We start from the raw sequence: 18091 nt of genomic DNA on the forward strand, positions 1-18091 counted from the left end.
ATCAATGAATGTATTTGGTGCTTCCAGTATGTTAAAAGTCATGGTGGAAAAAACCTTCACCTGTAGCCCTGGTTGACTGATTTTAGTCCTTTATGTCTTGTTACATTTAACACATATACACATATTCATTGTAACCCATGTACATTTAGACTGTCCATGTCCCTGGTTGACTAGTTATACTAACCTACCCTGGTTTCCCAAATTGACTAATTGCTTTCCATATCCTCACATAGGGTTAGACTTTATCTAAGGACATTACATTTTATATTACATTTCAAGGGTTTAACTGCAGAAGCCTGGACCTTTTAATACTGTTCATACCGGTAGTGCTCAGCCATCGTAAAGTAGTTAATACTTTATCATTATTATTCTGGTGCCATTTCTTGTATTTTACTTGTATTCGACACGTCTGTGTTTATTAACAGGGAACCAAGAGTCGGATGAAAAATATGTTAAAGATTTCTCTGTTCAAGTAGAAGCTGCCATTAAAAGCATTTTATATGGCATTCAAAAACTTGTTGAAAAAAATGAGAAAAAGGAAGCGCCTACACCTGTGAAAACAAAGGAAGAAGGTAAAAACTGCAGTCATAACGTCTGATATCTGTAATACGTTCAGCTACTTGGGATTATACGTTTTACTTCATGTAATCCTTTACATTCTATTTTTCTTTCAATAGCTGAAGACCATAAAGAAGACAGTCTTCAGGAAGGTCTCATTACAAAATTACTGACTGAAGATCTTTGGCATGATTTAAAGGCTTTGGATGTACAGACTACAATATCTGCGGTCTCTGGTCTGCTTGAGCGCCTTAAAAGCTACGTTGCGGACTGTATAAAGGATAAACACACGGTACACTTATTTCTGTTTTTGTTTTATTTACAGTCATATGAAAAAGTTTGGGCACCCCTATTAATGTTAACCTTTTTTCCTTATAACAATTTGGGTTTTTGCAACAGCTATTTCAGTTTCATATATCTAATAACTGATGGACTGAGTAATATTTCTGGATTGAAATGAGGTTTATTGTACTAACAGAAAATGTGCAATCCGCATTTAATCAAAATTTGACCGGTGCAAAAGCATGGGCACCTCAACATAAGTGACATTAATATTTTGTAGATCCTCCTTTTGCAAAAATCACAGCCTCTAGTCGCTTCCTGTAGATTTTAATGAGTTCCTGGATCCTGGATGAAGGTATATTTGACCATTCCTGTTTACAAAACAATTCCAGTTCAGTTAAGGTTGATGATCGCCGAGCATGGACAGCACGTTTCAAATCATCCCACAGATATTCAATGATATTCAGGTCTGGAGACTGGGATGGCCATTCCAGAACATTGTAATTGTTGCTCTGCGTGAATGCCTGAGTAGATTTGGAGCGGTGTTTTGGATCATTGTCTTGCTGAAATATCCATCCCCTGCGTAACTTCAACTTCGTCACTGATTCTTGCACATTATTGTCAAGAATCTGCTGATACTGAGTTGAATCCATGCGACCCTGAACTTTAACAAGATTCCCGGTGACGGCATTGGCCACACATCCCCAAAGCATGATGGAACCTCCACCAAATTTTACTGTGGGTAGCAAGTGCTTTTCTTGGAATACCGTGTTTTTTTCCTCCATGCTTAACATCTTTTTGTATGACCAAATAACTCAATCTTTGTTTCATCAGTCCACAGGACCTTCTTCCAAAATGTAACTGGCTTGTCCAAATGTGCTTTTGCATACCTCAGGCGACTCTTTTTGTGGCATGCTTGCAGAAACGGCTTCTTTCGCATCACTCTCCCATACAGCTTCGTTTTGTGCAAAGTGCGCTGTATTGTTGACCGATGCACATTGACACCATCTGCAGCAAGATGAAGCTGCAGGTCTTTGGAGGTGGTCTGTGGATTGTCCTTGACTATTCTCACCATTCTTCTTCTCTGCCTTTCTGATATTTTTCTTGGCCTGCCACTTCTGGGCTTAATTAGAACTGTACCTGTGTTCTTCCATTTCCTTACTACGTTCCTCACAGTGGAAACTGACAGTTTAAATCTCTGAGACAACTTTTTGTATCCTTCCCCTGAACAACTATGTTGAATAATCTTTGTTTTCAGATCATTTGAGAGTTGTTTTGAGGAGCCCATGATGTCACTCTTCATAGGAGATTCAAATAGGAGAACGACTTGCAAGTGGCCACCTTAAATACCTTTTCTCATGATTGGATACACCTGCCTATGAAGTTCAAAGCTCAATGAGGTTACAAAACCAATTTAGTGCTTTAGTAAGTCAGTAAAAAGTAGTTAGGAGGGTTCAAATCAAGAAATTGATAAGGGTGCCCTTACTTTTGCACCGGTCAAATTTTGATTAAATGCGGATTGCACATTTTCTGTTAGTACAATAAACCTCATTTCAATCCAGAAATATTACTCAGTCCATCAGCTATTAGATATATGAAACTGAAATAGCTGCTGCAGAAACCCAAATTGTTATAAAGAAAAAAGGTTAACATTAATAGGGGTGCCCAAACTTTTTCATATGACTGTATATGCAAATACAAAATTTTGTATTCTGTTAAATGCTTAAATAGTTGAATGGAATCTGTCAGCAGGTTTTTGCTATGTTAGCTGAAAACCGCATGCTGCAAGGGTTAACACAGAGAATTCAGGGGATGCCTGTCTTGTAAGGGTCCATCTGTTTATTTGCTATGTTTAAGCAGCAGGACTTTTCATTGCTTCACTGCTGTCCAGCACGCCACCTGCTGTGATTGACACCTGACTTTTAATGTACAATCTCTATTGACAACCTGGTATGGGCGAGGACAACTCTTTCACCTCTGTTGCATTGCTAAATCTAAAAATTCTGATGGTGTCAGAACGGCTGCACTCAGCAATCCAAGTGTTACATTGTTGGATTCAGGATCTCTTTGCCTACGTTATGCTTTTCTCAGATGAGGTAGTAAAAACCTGCAGACAGATTACCTTTAAGGTATCATCTATCCAGGGATAGGGGATAACTTGCAGATCAGAGAGTGGGCGCATCCTCACAGATTCTTAGAATAGGGCTCTGAAAAGTCCCATCAGAATGCGTGTTATAAAAAGGCCGAGCTTTGTTCTTGGCTATATCCAAGTTACCCATAGGCAATCGATGTAGCAGTGGTACACATGCAGCCACCAAGCCATTGCAATGGGGCAGTTCTTCTTTCTTGATCGGTGAGGGTCACAGTGGTAGGACTTCTGCTGATCTGCATATTATCATTTATTATTTTGATAGGTGATAGCTGTTAATCATGGGAAAAACATTGTATGTGGTTTTCTTGCGTATATTTTGTAACATGTTTCCTTCACTTTTCAGTTTTTCAACCAGTGCTGTGGCTTACTTGTCCGGCTCTTACCCATGCTGTCTTCCTATTCTGACCTCCTCCTGTTTTACCTCACCGTGTCATTGACAACACACAGGGCAACAGGGAAACTGCTCTCAATCTTGACTTATATGTTTACAGAACTTGCTCAAAAGGTAAGCATTAGTGTTGCCTCTTGAGATAACCATCATGAAAATGTGAAATGCTGCACAGATTTTAGCCTACAAAATAAAGCTTTAATTATGTCTTCAATAATGTTCTGCATCTACCTGCAGTTTTTTGTTTATTTTTTAAATTAAAAATCTACTAGACACTGTCCAAATAATATTCTAGACTACCTCTCTAGCATGATTTGCCATAAGCAGACTTACGATACTCCTCAGCCCTACTACTTCTGTTTTTTTCTTTGCCTATGTTTTTTTTTTTTTCTCTCCCTGAATGCATTTATAGGGAAGGGAAGAAATCAAACAAATCACATTGGTTCTATTTTCTTAACCCCTTCACTCCTTTTTTTTTTTTTGTTTTGTTTTTATTGTTTTCTTTTTTGGGTTTTTTTTGCTCCCCTTCTTCTGAGAGCCGTAACTTTTTTTTTTCTGTCAATCTTGCCATATAAGGGCTTGTTTTTTGCGGCACGAGTTGTACTTTTAAGTGAGAGTAAGTTGAACCGTATAGTGTACTGGAAAACAGCAAAAAAAATTTCAAGTGCAGAAAAACTGCAAAAAAGTGTGACCGCACAATAGTTTTTGGGATATTTTATTTACTATATTCACTATATGGTAAAACCGATGTGATGTCTCAGGTCAGTACAAGTTCCTAAACACCAAACATGTATAGGTTTACTTTTATCTAAAGGGTTAAAAAAAATTCACAAGCTTGTCCAAAAAAAGTGGCGCCATTTTCCGAAATTCGTAGCGTTCTCATTTTTCAGGATTTATGGCTCAGTGACTGCTTATTTTTTTGCATCTCGTGCTGACACTTTTAACAGTACCATTTTTCGTAGATGCTGCGTTTTGATCGACTGTTATTGCATTTTGCGCAAAATTTGTGGCGCCGAAAAAACGTAATTTTGTCTTTTGGAATTTTTTAGCCGCTACGCCGTTCACAAATCAGATCAATTGATTTTATATTTTGATAGATGAGGCGTTTCTGAACGTGGTGATACCAAATATGTGTATTTTTTTTAACCCTTCAATTTTCAGTGGGACAAACGGGTGATTTGAGCTTTTAGTTTTTATTTTTTTTTGTTTTTAAATTTAAAAAAAAAACAGAAAACTTTTTTTTAAATTTTACTAGTCCCCCTAGGGGGCTATAAGGAACAACAGTCTGATTGCTCTTCCATTTCTCCAGATCACAGCTACACAGCTGATATCTGGAGAAAAGCTGCTTTACTCACACACGGCGCTCTGCCGGCAGTGAGAAAAAGTGACTCATGATAGCTTCAGGAGTCATCACATTATCCTGTGCTATTATGGTAACCATCGGAAGTCACGTGATCACGTGACTTCCGATGGCGCTGGGTAAGTTAATGCTTACTGCGGCATGCTGTTACATCTCACTGTCAGATTTTTACAGCGAGATGTAAGGGGTTAATAGGCGCGGGTGGAACGTGATTCCACTCGCGCCTGCCAGACACACATGTCAGCTGTTGAAATCTGTTGACATGTGCGCGGATCACTGCAGACTGCTCACGGCAGTTCTTGGGGATTATAGTGACACGATCCATGACGTACCCAGTACGTCATATGTTGTGAAGAGGTTAATTTCAGGAGGAGGAATTAGATTATTCAAGAATAAGGTAGTATGTATAGAGGATGGGTGCATTCTGTGGGATGAAGAAATATTTAGTCCATGTTCTGTAGAATCCCTGTATATCTAGCTCTGTATTATTGTGCGGAAAAGGTCTTCACATGCTACTTTAGTTTCTGTAGAAGTCATGTTGACAATCTGCTTAATGGGAAGCAAGTATTGTTTCTCTATTATCTTGCAGCTCAACATGGTTTTCCTCTTACACCTTATTTTATCTTGACTTATTTGATAACATGTCCAAACTTTTGGACTGGCCATTGTAAATGCTAAATTTCAATCTTTCAGGGATTCTGCCTTCCTAAAGAACTGCTGGAGGATTCTGCTGGTGAGGGAGCTACAGAATTCCATGATTATGAAGGAGGAGGCATAGGGGAAGGAGAAGGCATGAAGGATGTGAGTGATAAAATTGAAAATGAAGACCAGGTATGACCATTTCTTCTTACATACTTGACCCATTAGGATTTATCTAGTATTTAAGAGTGAATAACTTTATTGTGGTACATTTGCAAGGTTGAAGATACCTTGAAAAAGGGTCAGGAAAAAGAGAAGGAAAATCCTGATGACAAGCCCGACGTGAAAGAAGAAGATAATGCAATTGAGATGTCTGATGATTTTGATGGGAAAATGCATGATGGAGACCTAGAAAATCAAGGTACATATATCTGGTCTATTTATCTATTTTTATTAAGAAGGAAAAGTGATATTAAGTAAATGCTGTCTAAAATAAATCACTGTAAACAGGCATTGACTTTCATTTCTCCACCTTGTATGCATACTTGTGGTGTGCTAGAATCCACATTGTAGTATTTACTTGGTGCTTTTGCCTATCACTGACGTTTGTTGTATATGTAAAGATGTGTCCGTTCTTACTATTTCTGGAACTCGCTCAACTTGTAAGCATTGTTTTAATTTTTTGTACATAAATCCATAGTACACGTGAAAATAAGAAACTTTTTGTAATATATCTTATTGGAGAAATCTCCTTTCTCCCCTAGAACTGATCACTCATTTTCAGAATTATCAATCCCTGGTTAAATTCATCATTTAGTGAAGACAGTTTGTTACATTAATGAGATAGATGGTACTTACTACAGACAAAATTCTTAGGCGGCTGGAGGAGCTAGAGGCAGAGCGCCTCTCTAAATATAGCATCCTGTAACAACTAACATCTCTGCCTCTAGCTCCTCCTCCATCTACATAGAATATTATCAGTAGCAACTGTCATTTCCTGTCTCAGTAATGGAATAGTCTGCCTTCACTGAATTCAGATTTTCACAGGAGTTGAAATTTTCAGTGTCGAGGAAGAAAGAAGATTTCTCTGATATATTACAAAATTTCTTGCTTTTATGTGCAAAATTAATTTATGAAATCTATTTCACAAAAGTAACTAGTGTTACTCTTTAAAGGGAATCTGTCAGGTGATTAAGAAGCTCTAACATGATCAGTATGTTTTATTGCTATACCTTCTCCTGTTATCTTGTTAAATTCAGTATGATGTAGTAAGTCAAGCATATGTAAATACAAACTGTATATGCCTGGCTCACCACTCCCATCTCTGTGCTGACATCAGTGATAGTAAATCTAAACTGAATTTGCATTACTGCCCCCACCCATACTCTTTCCACCTCTTAGCAGTGATAGTAAATGCACTGTGATGTGGGTGGGGGAGCAGTGCAAATGCATATTATATTTACATATAATTGACTAGCAGTCACCAGACATTGAATTCTCAAGAGCGTACAGCAAGATAACAGGGCAAGCTGCAGCAATAACAGTTACTGATCCTAAAAGGTCTGCTTAAGCCCTATTTAAAGATAACGTTAGTAGTGTACTAAAAAATCAGCTGACATATTCCCTTAAAGGATGCCAATTTCGTATCACCACTGGGAGGCCACAAATAGAAACACACAGCCTACAATTTCATGATATACAGTGCCTTGCGAAAGTATTCGTCTCCCTTGAATTTTTCAACCTTTTCCCACGTCAGGCTTCAAAAATAAAGATACAAATTTTAATGTTATGGTGAAGAATCAACAAGTGGGACACAATTGTGATGTTGAACGAAATTTATTGCTTAAAACATAAATAACTGAAAAGTGGGGTGTGCAATATTATTCATCCACTTTACTTTCAGTGCAGCACACTCACTCAAGAAGTTCATTGAGGATCTCTGAATGATCCAATGTTGTCCTAAATGACTAATGATAAATATAAGCCACCTGTGTGTAATAAAGTCTCCGTATAAATGCACCTGCTCTATGATAGTCTCAGTGTTCTGTTTAAACAGCAGCATAAAGACCAAGGAACACAACAGGCAGGTTCGTGATACTTTTGTGGAGAAGTTTAATTTGGTTACAAAAAGATTTCCAAATCTTTAAACATCCCAAGGAGCACTGTGCAAGCGATCATATTTAAATGGAAGGCGTATCATACCACTGCAAATCTACCATGACCCGGACTAACGTCCAAACTTTCATCTCAAACAAGGAAAAGACTGATCAGAGATGCAGCCAAGAAGCCCATGATCACTCTTGATGAACGGCAGAGATCTACAGCTGAGGTGGGAGAGTCTGTTCATAGGACAACAATCAGTCGTACACTGCACAAATCTGGCCTTTATGGTAGAGTGGCAAGGAAAAAGCCATTTCTCAAATATATCCATAAAAGTGTTGTTTAAAGTTTGCCACAAGCCACCTGGGAGACACACCAAACATGTGGAAGACGGTGCTGTGGTCACATGAAACCAAAATCAAACTATTTGGGCACAATGCCAAACAATATGTTTGGCGTCAAAGTAACACAGCTCATCACCCTGAACACACCATCCCCACTGTCAAAAATGGTGGTAGCAGCATCATGGTTTGGGCCTGCTTTTCTTCAGCAAGGACAGGGAAGATGGTTAAAATTGATGGGAAGATGGATGGAGCCAAATACAGGACCATTCTTGAAGAGAATCTGTTGGGAGTCTGCAAAAGACCTGAGACTGGGACAGAGAATTGGCTTCCAAAAAGACAATGATCCCAAACATAAAGCAAAATCTACAATGGAATGGTTCACAAATAAACGTATCCAGGTGTTAGAATGGCCAAGTCACAGTACAGACCTGAATACAATCGAGAATCTGTGGAAAGAGCTGAAAACTGCTGTTTATAAACTCTCTCCATCCAACCTCACTCAGCTCAAGCTGTTTGCAAAGGAAGAATGGGCAAGAATTTCAGTCTCTTGATGTGCAAAACTGATAGAGACATACCCCAAGCGACTTGCAGCTGTAATCGCAGCAAAAGGTGACGCTTCAAAGTATTAACTTAAAGGAGACGAATAATATTGCACGCCCCAATTTTCAATTATTTATTTTTTAAAAAAGTTTAAGATAATCAATACATTTTGTTCAACTTCACAATTGTGTCCCACTTGTTGTTGATTCTTCACCATAACATTAACATTTTTATCTTTATGTTTGAAGCCTGCAATGTGGGAAAAGGTTGAAAAATTCAAGGGCGCCGAATACTTTCACAAGGCACTGTATATCCCATTACCATGTCTTATAAAGCTGTTAATCCTGCATTGCACATTTCGGTAAATTCTCTGCCAAGAGAAAAGATAAAAGTCACGTCTGAATCTCTTGGGCTAGTGTAATCTGTGTGGTTGCTATTGTCATATTCCATAAGTGGACTTCTATTTTAAAGTGTTCAATCCATCCCATTTTGACAAAAACAGATCGACAACAGATTAATAAAATATTGCTAGAATTGCTGCTTTGAAAATATAGAATTGATGTAATTACACTGTCATTTCTCTGACGCCTCATTGGGGGACACAGGACCATGGGTGTTATTGCTGCCTATCCATAGGAGGACACTAAGTAGATGCAAAAGCATAGCTCCTCCTCTGCAGTATACACCCCCTGGCCTGGCCAGGCAACCTCAGTTTTAGCTTAGTGTCTGTAGGAGACACTTCCTTTCAAGGTTTGTTATTTTTTGAGGGCGACGGTTTCCTTTTGGGACCGATCTCCCACTACCATGAATGGGCGGGAACGTGGAGTGTCACCTCCACGTACCCCCTCCTGCGACGCTGGATCCTGGGCTGGACGACTGGTTCCACAGACACCGATTTTCCAAAGCCCAGGGTAGAGGTCTGTGCCCCTATAGCCCAATTCCTCAGCCCCTCTTTGCAGGCTCTGAGTTGAATATGGCACCAATTCCTCAGCCCCTTTTCTTCAGCGCTCTATTGGGAGACCCAGACGATTGGGGTATAGCTACTGCCCTCCGGAGGCCACACAAAGCACTACACTAAAAAGTGCAAGGCCCCTCCCCTTCTGGCTATACCCCCCCGTGGTATCACGGGTTCTCCAGTTTTCAATCTTTGTGCGAAGGAGGTCAGACATCCATACATAGCTCCACAGATTTTAGTCAGCAGTAGCTGCTGACTATTTCGGATGGAAGAAAAGAGGGCCCATATAGGGCCCCCAGCATGCTCCCTTCTCACCCGTGGATGGTGTTGTAAGGTTGAGGTACCTATTGCTGGTACAGGGGCTGGAGCCCCACATGCTGTTTTCCTTCCACATCCCCTTGTAGGGCTCTGTGGAAGTGGGATCCTGCCGGCCTCTAAGCTCTGACGCCGGGCTCCATCCACAGACCCATAGCACCTGATGGATACGGAGCAGGAGTACAATCAGGGACAAGGCCCTGCATCATACAGGTACTCTGTGTCCCCGGCAGGCACAGACACACTCCGGGCTGGCTGGGTGTTGTAGTGCGCCGGGGACCGTAACGTTTGAGTTGGTGTTCCTGCAGTTTACTGGGGGACTTTTGTGTTGTGGGAACGCAGCGCCGACCCCCACTGGACCGGCGGCGCTGCTGTGACTTGTAGTGCGCCGGGGACACGCCGACCGCGCTTTTACGGCGGCGGCGTTTATAAATCCAGTCCCCGGCTTTTGCGGCCTAGCTCCGCTTCGTTCCCGCCCCCACCCTGTCAATCAGGGTAGGGGAGAGACGCTGTTTCGCAGCAGCGACGAGGGCTGGAGCCTGATTTACATGCTCCAGCCCTCTCACTAGGCACAGAGGGAAGCAGGCTTCCCGCTCTTAGCCAGGAACGCCCAGGGCCCGCCCCCCCTCCTCTCCCAGGACGCCGGCAGCCATTACATACAGTCTGGCTAGAGGAAGGACGCAAGGCTCTGGGAGACCTGGACTAGGGGGCTTTTGGAGACCACACACCCGCTCTTAAGCGGGCGGTAAGCGGCATTTCAGCTGGCCCCTCTAGTGCCTCAGTGTGTATTGGTGTACTGTGTCACCAGATATATATATTTATTTATTTCTTGCACTGTGAGGTCGCTTCCTGGCTGGATACCCCAGATCGCTCTGAGGAGGCAGCAACATGTCATCCACAAAACGCAAGGCTGCCAAGGCTAGGGCTGTGTACACTGCGTGTGCTGCATGTGGGGCTGCTCTACCAGCAGGTTCCAAAGACCCCCATTGTGTGCAATGCTCAGATCCGGTGCTGCTTCGCCAGCCGGAGTCCGGAGGGGTAGTGACCCAGGCTGAGACGCTTGTAAGTCCTGCCCCGGTGTCAGGGACAGACTTTGCAGTTTTTGCTGATGGAATGTCTGTGACTATGGCAAAAATCCTTGAAACTTTGCAATCCATGACTGGGGCTCAGTCTATGGACACGGCGAGGTCTCTGTCCTCTAATCCCCCTCAGTTGGAATTAATCCAGGCTGCAAGGGGGTCCCCGGCTTCCCAGGCTGAGTATTATGACTCAGATGATAGCCCCAGCCACCCTAAGCGAGCTCGCTGGGAAAGACCCTCAACGTCATCACACTGCTCAGGGTCTCAGCGCAATCAGTCGCCCTGTGATGCGTCTGAAGAGAGTGATCAGGAGTCTTATCCTGGAACTCCTCTCAATCTGGATACCCCGGATGGGGACGCCATGGTAAACGAGCTTATCTCAGCCATCAATAGACTGTTGGATATTTCTCCCCCAGCTCCTTCTGCAGAGGAGGCAGCTGCAGAGCAGGAGAAGTTTCGTTTCCTCTATCCCAAGCGTAAATTGAGTGCTTTCTTGGATCACTCTGACTTCAGAGAGTCAATCCAGAAACACGACGCTCATCCAGAAAGGCGTTTCTCTAAACGTTCTAAGGATACACGTTTTCCTTTCCCCCCTGATGTGGTCAAGCGCTGGACCCAGTGTCCAAAAGTAGACCCCCCGATTTCCAAACTTGCAGCTAGATCCATAGTTGCAGTGGAGGATGGCGCTTCACTTAAGGATGCCAATGACAGACAGATGGACCTTTGGTTAAAATCTGTCTATGAAGCTATCGGCGCGTCGTTTGCTCCAGCATTCGCAGCCGTATGGGCACTCCAAGCTATTTCAGCTGGTTTAGCAAAAGTGGATGCTATCATACATCCAGCGGCGCCGCAAGTGGCGTCCCTTACCTCGCAGATGTCTGCGTTTGCGTCTTACGCTATCAATGCGGTCCTAGAATCTACCAGCCGCACCTCAATGGCGTCCGCCAATTCGGTAGTTTTGCGAAGAGCCTTGTGGTTAAAGGACTGGAAAGCAGATGCTGGTTCCAAAAAATGTTTAACCAGCTTGCCTTTATCTAGAGATAGACTGTTTGGCGAGCCATTGGCTGACATCATTAAACAGTCCAAGGGTAAAGACTCTTCCTTACCCCAGCCCAGATCAAGCAAACCTCAGCAGAAAAAATGGCAGCAGAGGTTTCAGTCCTTTCGAGGTTCGGGCAAGACACAATTCTCCTCGTCCAAAGGGACTCAGAGGACGCAAAGAGTCTCAGATTCCTGGCGGGCTCACGCACGCCCCAAGAAAGCAAATGGAGGAACCGCTTCCAAAGCGGCTACCTCATGACTTCCAGCCCCCCCCCTCCGCATCTCCGGTCGGGGGCAGGCTCTCCCGCTTTTCCGACATTTGGATGTCACAGGTCAAAGACCGGTGGGCGACAAACATTTTGTCTCGCGGGTACAGAATCGAGTTCAGTTCTCGTCCTCCAGCTCGGTTCTTCAGAACCTCCCCACATCCAGATCGAGCAGATGCCCTGCTGCAGGCGGTGGACTCCCTGAGAGCGGAAGGAGTAGTGGTTCCTGTACCGCCTCAGGAACAAGGGCGAGGGTTTTACTCCAATCTCTTTGTGGTTCCAAAAAAGGACGGCTCGTTCCGTCCTGTTCTGGATCTAAAGCTGCTCAACAAACATGTGCACGCCAGACGGTTCCGGATGGAAACCCTCCGCTCTGTCGTTGCCTCAATGTCTCAAGGAGACTTCCTTGCCTCAATAGACATCAAAGATGCTTATCTCCACGTGCCAATTGCTACAGAACATCAACGTTTTCTGCGTTTTGTGATAGGAAACGACCATCTTCAGTTCGTAGCTCTGCCATTCGGTCTGGCGACAGCCCCCCGGGTCTTCACCAAGGTCATGGCGGCGGTGGTAGCAGTCTTGCACTCTCAGGGACACTCGGTGATCTCTTACCTAGACGATCTACTTGTCAAGGCACCCTCTCAAGAGGCATGCCAACTCAGTCTACATGCTACGCTGGAGACTCTACAGACGTTCGGATGGATCATCAACTTTCCAAAGTCGAATCTGTCACCGTCACAGTCGCTAACGTATCTTGGCATGGAGTTTCATACTCGAGCAGCGAGAGTGAAGCTTCCGCTGAACAAGCAGCGGTCCCTACAGACAGGGGTGCAATCCCTCCTTCAAGGCCAGTCGCACCCCTTACGGCGCCTCATGCACTTCCTCGGGAAGATGGTGGCAGCCATGGAAGCAGTTCCCTTTGCGCAGTTTCATCTGCGCCCACTTCAATGGGACATTCTCCGCCAATGGGACGGGAAGTCAACGTCCCTGGACAGGAAAGTCTCTCTTTCCCAGACGGCCAAGGACTCTCTACAATGGTGGCTCCTTCCCACCTCATTGTCTCAGGGAAGATCCTTCCTGCCCCCATCCTGGGCAGTGGTCACGACAGATGCGAGTCTGTCAGGGTGGGGAGCAGTGTTTCTCCACCACAGGGCCCAGGGGACGTGGACTCCGCAGGAGTCCACCCTTCAGATCAATGTTCTGGAAATCAGGGCAGTGTATCTTGCCCTACTGGCCTTCCAACAGTGGCTGGAAGGAAAGCAGATCCGAATCCAGTCGGACAACTCCACAGCGGTGGCATACATCAACCACCAAGGAGGGACGCGCAGTCGGCAAGCATTCCAAGAAGTCCGGCGCATTCTAATGTGGGTGGAGGACACAGCATCCACCATATCCGCGGTTCACATCCCAGGCGTAGAAAATTGGGAAGCAGACTTCCTCAGTCGCCAGGGCATGGACGCAGGGGAGTGGTCCCTTCACCCGGACGTGTTTCAGGAAATCTGTCGCCGATGGGGAGTGCCGGACGTCGACCTAATGGCGTCCCGGCACAACAACAAGGTCCCGGCATTCATGGCGAGGTCGCGCGATCAAAGAGCTCTGGCGGCAGACGCATTAGTTCAAGATTGGTCGCAGTTCCGGCTCCCATACGTCTTCCCACCTCTGGCACTCTTGCCCAGAGTGTTACGCAAGATCAGATCCGATTGCAGCCGCGTCATACTCGTCGCCCCAGACTGGCCGAGGAGATCGTGGTATCCGGATCTGTGGCATCTCACGGTCGGTCGACCGTGGTCACTGCCAGACTGACCAGACTTACTGTCCCAAGGGCCGTTTTTCCATCAGAATTCTGCGGCCCTGAACCTGACTGTGTGGCCATTGAGTCCTGGATCCTAGCGTCCGCAGGATTATCTCAAGGAGTCGTAGCCACAATGAGACAAGCTAGGAAGTCAACGTCTGCTAAGATCTACCACAGAACGTGGAAGATTTTCTTATCCTGGTGCTCTGCACAGAGAGTATCCCCTTGGCCATTTGCATTGCCCACCTTTCTTTCCTTCCTGCAATCGGGGTTGGAAAAGGGCTTGTCGCTCAGCTCCCTTAAAGGGCAAGTCTCGGCACTATCTGTGTTTTTTCAGAAGCGTCTAGCACGTCTTCCTAAGGTGCGCACGTTCCTACAGGGGGTCTGTCATATTGTGCCCCCGTACAAGCGGCCGTTAGATCCATGGGATCTGAACAGAGTACTAGTTGCTCTGCAAAAGCCGCCCTTCGAGCCTCTAAAGGACGTTTCCTTTTCTCGCCTGTCACAGAAAGTGGCGTTTCTTGTTGCGATCACATCGCTTCGGCGAGTGTCTGAGCTGGCAGCTCTGTCATCCAAGGCTCCCTTCCTGGTGTTCCACCAGGACAAGGTAGTGCTGCGCCCCATTCCGGAGTTTCTCCCTAAGGTCGTATCCTCGTTTCATCTTAATCAGGATATATCCTTGCCTTCCTTTTGTCCTCAGCCGGTTCACCGGTATGAGAAAGACTTACGTTTGCTAGATCTGGTGAGAGCACTCAGAATCTATATTTCTCGCACGGCGCCTATCCGCCGTTCAGATGCACTTTTTGTCCTTGTCGCTGGCCAGCGCAAGGGGTCGCAGGCTTCTAAAGCCACCCTGGCTCGATGGATCAAAGAACCAATTCTGGAAGCTTACCGTTCTGCTGGGCTTCCGGTTCCTTCAGGGCTGAAAGCCCACTCAACCAGAGCTGTGGGTGCGTCCTGGGCTTTGCGACACCAGGCTTCGGCTCAACAGGTGTGCCAGGCAGCTACCTGGTCGAGTCTGCACACTTTCACCAAACATTATCAGGTGCATACCTCTGCTTCGGCGGATGCCAGCTTAGGTAGAAGAGTCCTGCAGGCGGCACTGACACCCCCGTAGGGGAGGGCTGTTTTGCAGCTCTAACATGAGGTATCTCTTTACCCACCCAGGGACAGCTTTTGGACGTCCCAATCGTCTGGGTCTCCCAATAGAGCGCTGAAGAAGAAGGGAATTTTGTTACTTACCGTAAATTCCTTTTCTTCTAGCTCTTATTGGGAGACCCAGCACCCGCCCTGTTGTCCTTCGGGATTTTTTTGTTGTTTGCGGGTACACATGTTGTTCATGTTGAACGGTTTTTCAGTTCTCCGACGTTATTCGGAGTTAATTTGTTTAAACCAGTTATTGGCTTCCTCCTTCTTGCTTTGGCACTAAAACTGGAGAACCCGTGATACCACGGGGGGGTATAGCCAGAAGGGGAGGGGCCTTGCACTTTTTAGTGTAGTGCTTTGTGTGGCCTCCGGAGGGCAGTAGCTATACCCCAATCGTCTGGGTCTCCCAATAAGAGCTAGAAGAAAAGGAATTTACGGTAAGTAACAAAATTCCCTTCTTTGCAGGCTCTGAGTTGAATATGACACCGGTGTGACCGGACACAGCAAGCTGACTCTGCTATTTTCACTGCCTGGACAAAAGCAGTGTTTTAAGGTGAGATCCCCCTGACTGGTTTCCCAGACAAAGGGAGAAAAGACGCTGCAGCATTTACAGGGATCCTGCACACACAGTGTTAACTTTTCTCTAGCTTGCTGGCTGGAGGAGGGGGAAGTCCCTCGCTGTTTGCAGAAAGTCCTGCAGATAATTTCCCGGTGGCAGGGGGAGGGCCCAGGGCTCAGGGACTCACGCTGTTTATTTGCTCTGTTTATTTGCTCTAGCAGAAAAGCCGGCTGATAACCACCAGTGACAAGCTGTGTGCTGACTGGAGGGAGAGGGAGGAAAACTATCAGAAGCTTCCTTGCCGCCGTTTTTTACTACCCACAGCAGGGGGGGGGCACACTGACTTCATCTTCACGCTCTTTTAGCGTTAAGCCCCGCCCCCCCGCAGCCGCGATAAGCGCCCCCTCCCCCCCCGGAAAGCGTGCGAGATCTCCATAGAGCTTAATCCTTCCTGAGGACAGGGCCATCGGCTGATCCTGGTGAGGTGCTTGCTTCAATTGTAGCTCTGCTGAGCATTGCTCCCCCTCCTGGCATACTCCTATTAGGAACATGCAGAAATCTAAGGGCACTAAGAGTGCTAAGGCCCACATAGTCTATTATTCAGTCTGCACTGCCTGCCACGCTGAGCTACCACGTAAACACACCTCTTCTCTCTGTGAGTCCTGTGCCCCTATAGCCCCCCAAGACCCCCCTGCCCCCACCGCCGCAACAGTCAGCCCAGAGCCTAGGGCTCCCAGCCCACCGGAATAGGCACAGTTTCTGTCCCAATCCATGGAAAAACTGTCACAGAACCTGGTGCTGGCTATGCAATGTCGTCCTCCACACCCTTCTGGGTCCCTGGACGGAACGCAGCCTGAGGATACCCCTATGGAGGATCCTTCTGAGGTAATCCGGGCACATGCTTCACCGGTTGCAGGGATCAGGAAAAGAGCACACGGCCGGGTGTCTCCAGCGGGCTCTCCCTCGGGAGCACACAGGGCAGGCTCTCCCACACGCTCCACGGCTTCTGAAGAGCTGGAGGAGGGAGAATGCTGTTTATACCAAGAGGATTCCTTGGTTTCAGCCTCCCCAGATGATCAAACTGCAATAGACTCCCTTATAGCAGCAATCAACCAAACTCTGCATGTGGAGGATCCCCCATCCACTACACTGACCATGTGGTCTCCTTTAAGAGGGCAAGGAAACCCCAAAAGGTTTTCGCTGATCACCCAGAGTTTCAGGATATCCTCACAAAGCAAAGGGAGAAGCCTGACAGGCGCTTCGGTAACCGAAAACTCATGGAGTCCCGGTACCTTTTTGCCTCACCTGCCCCTAAGGGCTGGGCCGATCCGCCCTCGGTCGACCCCCCGGTCTCCCGCCTTACCACAAAGATGCTCCTGTCTTTACCCGATGGTTCCTCCATCAAGGACCCGACAGACAGACAGGTGGAGCACCTCGCCCGCTCTGCTTTTGAGGCTGCGGGTTCCTCCCTCTCGCCCTCCTTTGCCGCTGTGTGGGTCGCAAAGGCGATCTCGGTCTGGGCAGAATCCCTTAACACTTCGCTTGAGGAATCCCAGTTCCCTCATACCGTCACAGAGGTAACCGCTCAAATTGCCGCTGCGGCGGAATACCTCATGCAGGCCTCCATGGACGCTGCTACCTGCGCAACTTTGCCGCCTCAAATCCCATAGCCATCTGTAGAGCTCTCTGGCTCCGACAATGGCGAGCGGGCTCTGCCTCCAAGAAGTCTCTCACGGGCCTTCCCTTTTTTCCAAACCGATTGTTTGGCGAACGTCTGGACAAGATCATTTTTGACGCCACGGGAGGAAAGAGTACCTCCCTCCCCCAGCTGAAGTCCAGGACGTCCTTCACCTGACGTCCACAGTCCTCGTTCCGCTCCTTCCGGAACTCATTTGGTTGGTCGACATCCCGTGCTGTCCCCGCCACCAGCCGCGGACTACGCAGGGACCGACCTCAGCTCTCCCCGAAACCCACTTAGTCATGGCAGCCTAGACCGAAACAGTCCAGGACTAGGGAGACTCGGCCACGACGTTTTCCCCCCTCATGACTCCTTCGGCGCCCCGGAAGACACTCATTGTAGGAGGTCGACTGCGGCTCTTTCAACACATCTGGGCTGCCGCCTCAGACGACAAATGGGTACGAGACCTTGTGTTATCCGGTTACCACGTAGAATTTCGGACCCGACCCCCAAGTCTGTTCTTTCTCTCAAACCCCCCCAAAGACTCGAAAACGACGCAAAGTTTTTTTCTCAGCAATCCACTCGCTCCAAACAGCAGGACTGATAATACCTGTCCCAGACGACGAGAAGTTCGGGGGTTTTTATTCCATCCTCTTTGTGGTCCCCAAAAAGGAATGGTCAGTTCGACCCATCCTGGACCTCAAACACCTAAACAAACATGTGCACGTACGGAGATTCAGAATGGAGTCCCTAAGGTCCATTATTGCATCCATGGTCGAAGGGGAATTTCTCGCCTCCATAGACATCAAGGACGCGTACCTGCACATACCCATCACCCCAGATCACCAAAAGTTCCTCCGCTTTGCAATTCAGGACTCCCACTTTCAATTCGTAGCT

At 46.5% G+C, this 18091-nt stretch overlaps 1 protein-coding gene across 2 annotated transcripts in view; it reads left to right on the forward strand.

Annotated features, from left to right (window-relative positions):
- Nucleotides 1-18091, forward strand: part of MDN1 (midasin AAA ATPase 1) — a 585757-nt gene that overhangs the window by 483080 nt on the left and 84586 nt on the right. For both annotated transcript variants that reach the window (XM_075340129.1, XM_075340130.1), the window contains exons 81-85: nt 426-572; nt 678-850; nt 3336-3497; nt 5434-5571; nt 5659-5800. In XM_075340129.1, coding sequence (XP_075196244.1) covers nt 426-572; nt 678-850; nt 3336-3497; nt 5434-5571; nt 5659-5800 — 762 coding nt within the window. The remainder of the gene's footprint in view (nt 1-425; nt 573-677; nt 851-3335; nt 3498-5433; nt 5572-5658; nt 5801-18091) is intronic.

Source organism: Anomaloglossus baeobatrachus, chromosome 3 (assembly GCF_048569485.1).
Source record: "Anomaloglossus baeobatrachus isolate aAnoBae1 chromosome 3, aAnoBae1.hap1, whole genome shotgun sequence".
NCBI lineage: Eukaryota > Metazoa > Chordata > Amphibia > Anura > Aromobatidae > Anomaloglossus > Anomaloglossus baeobatrachus.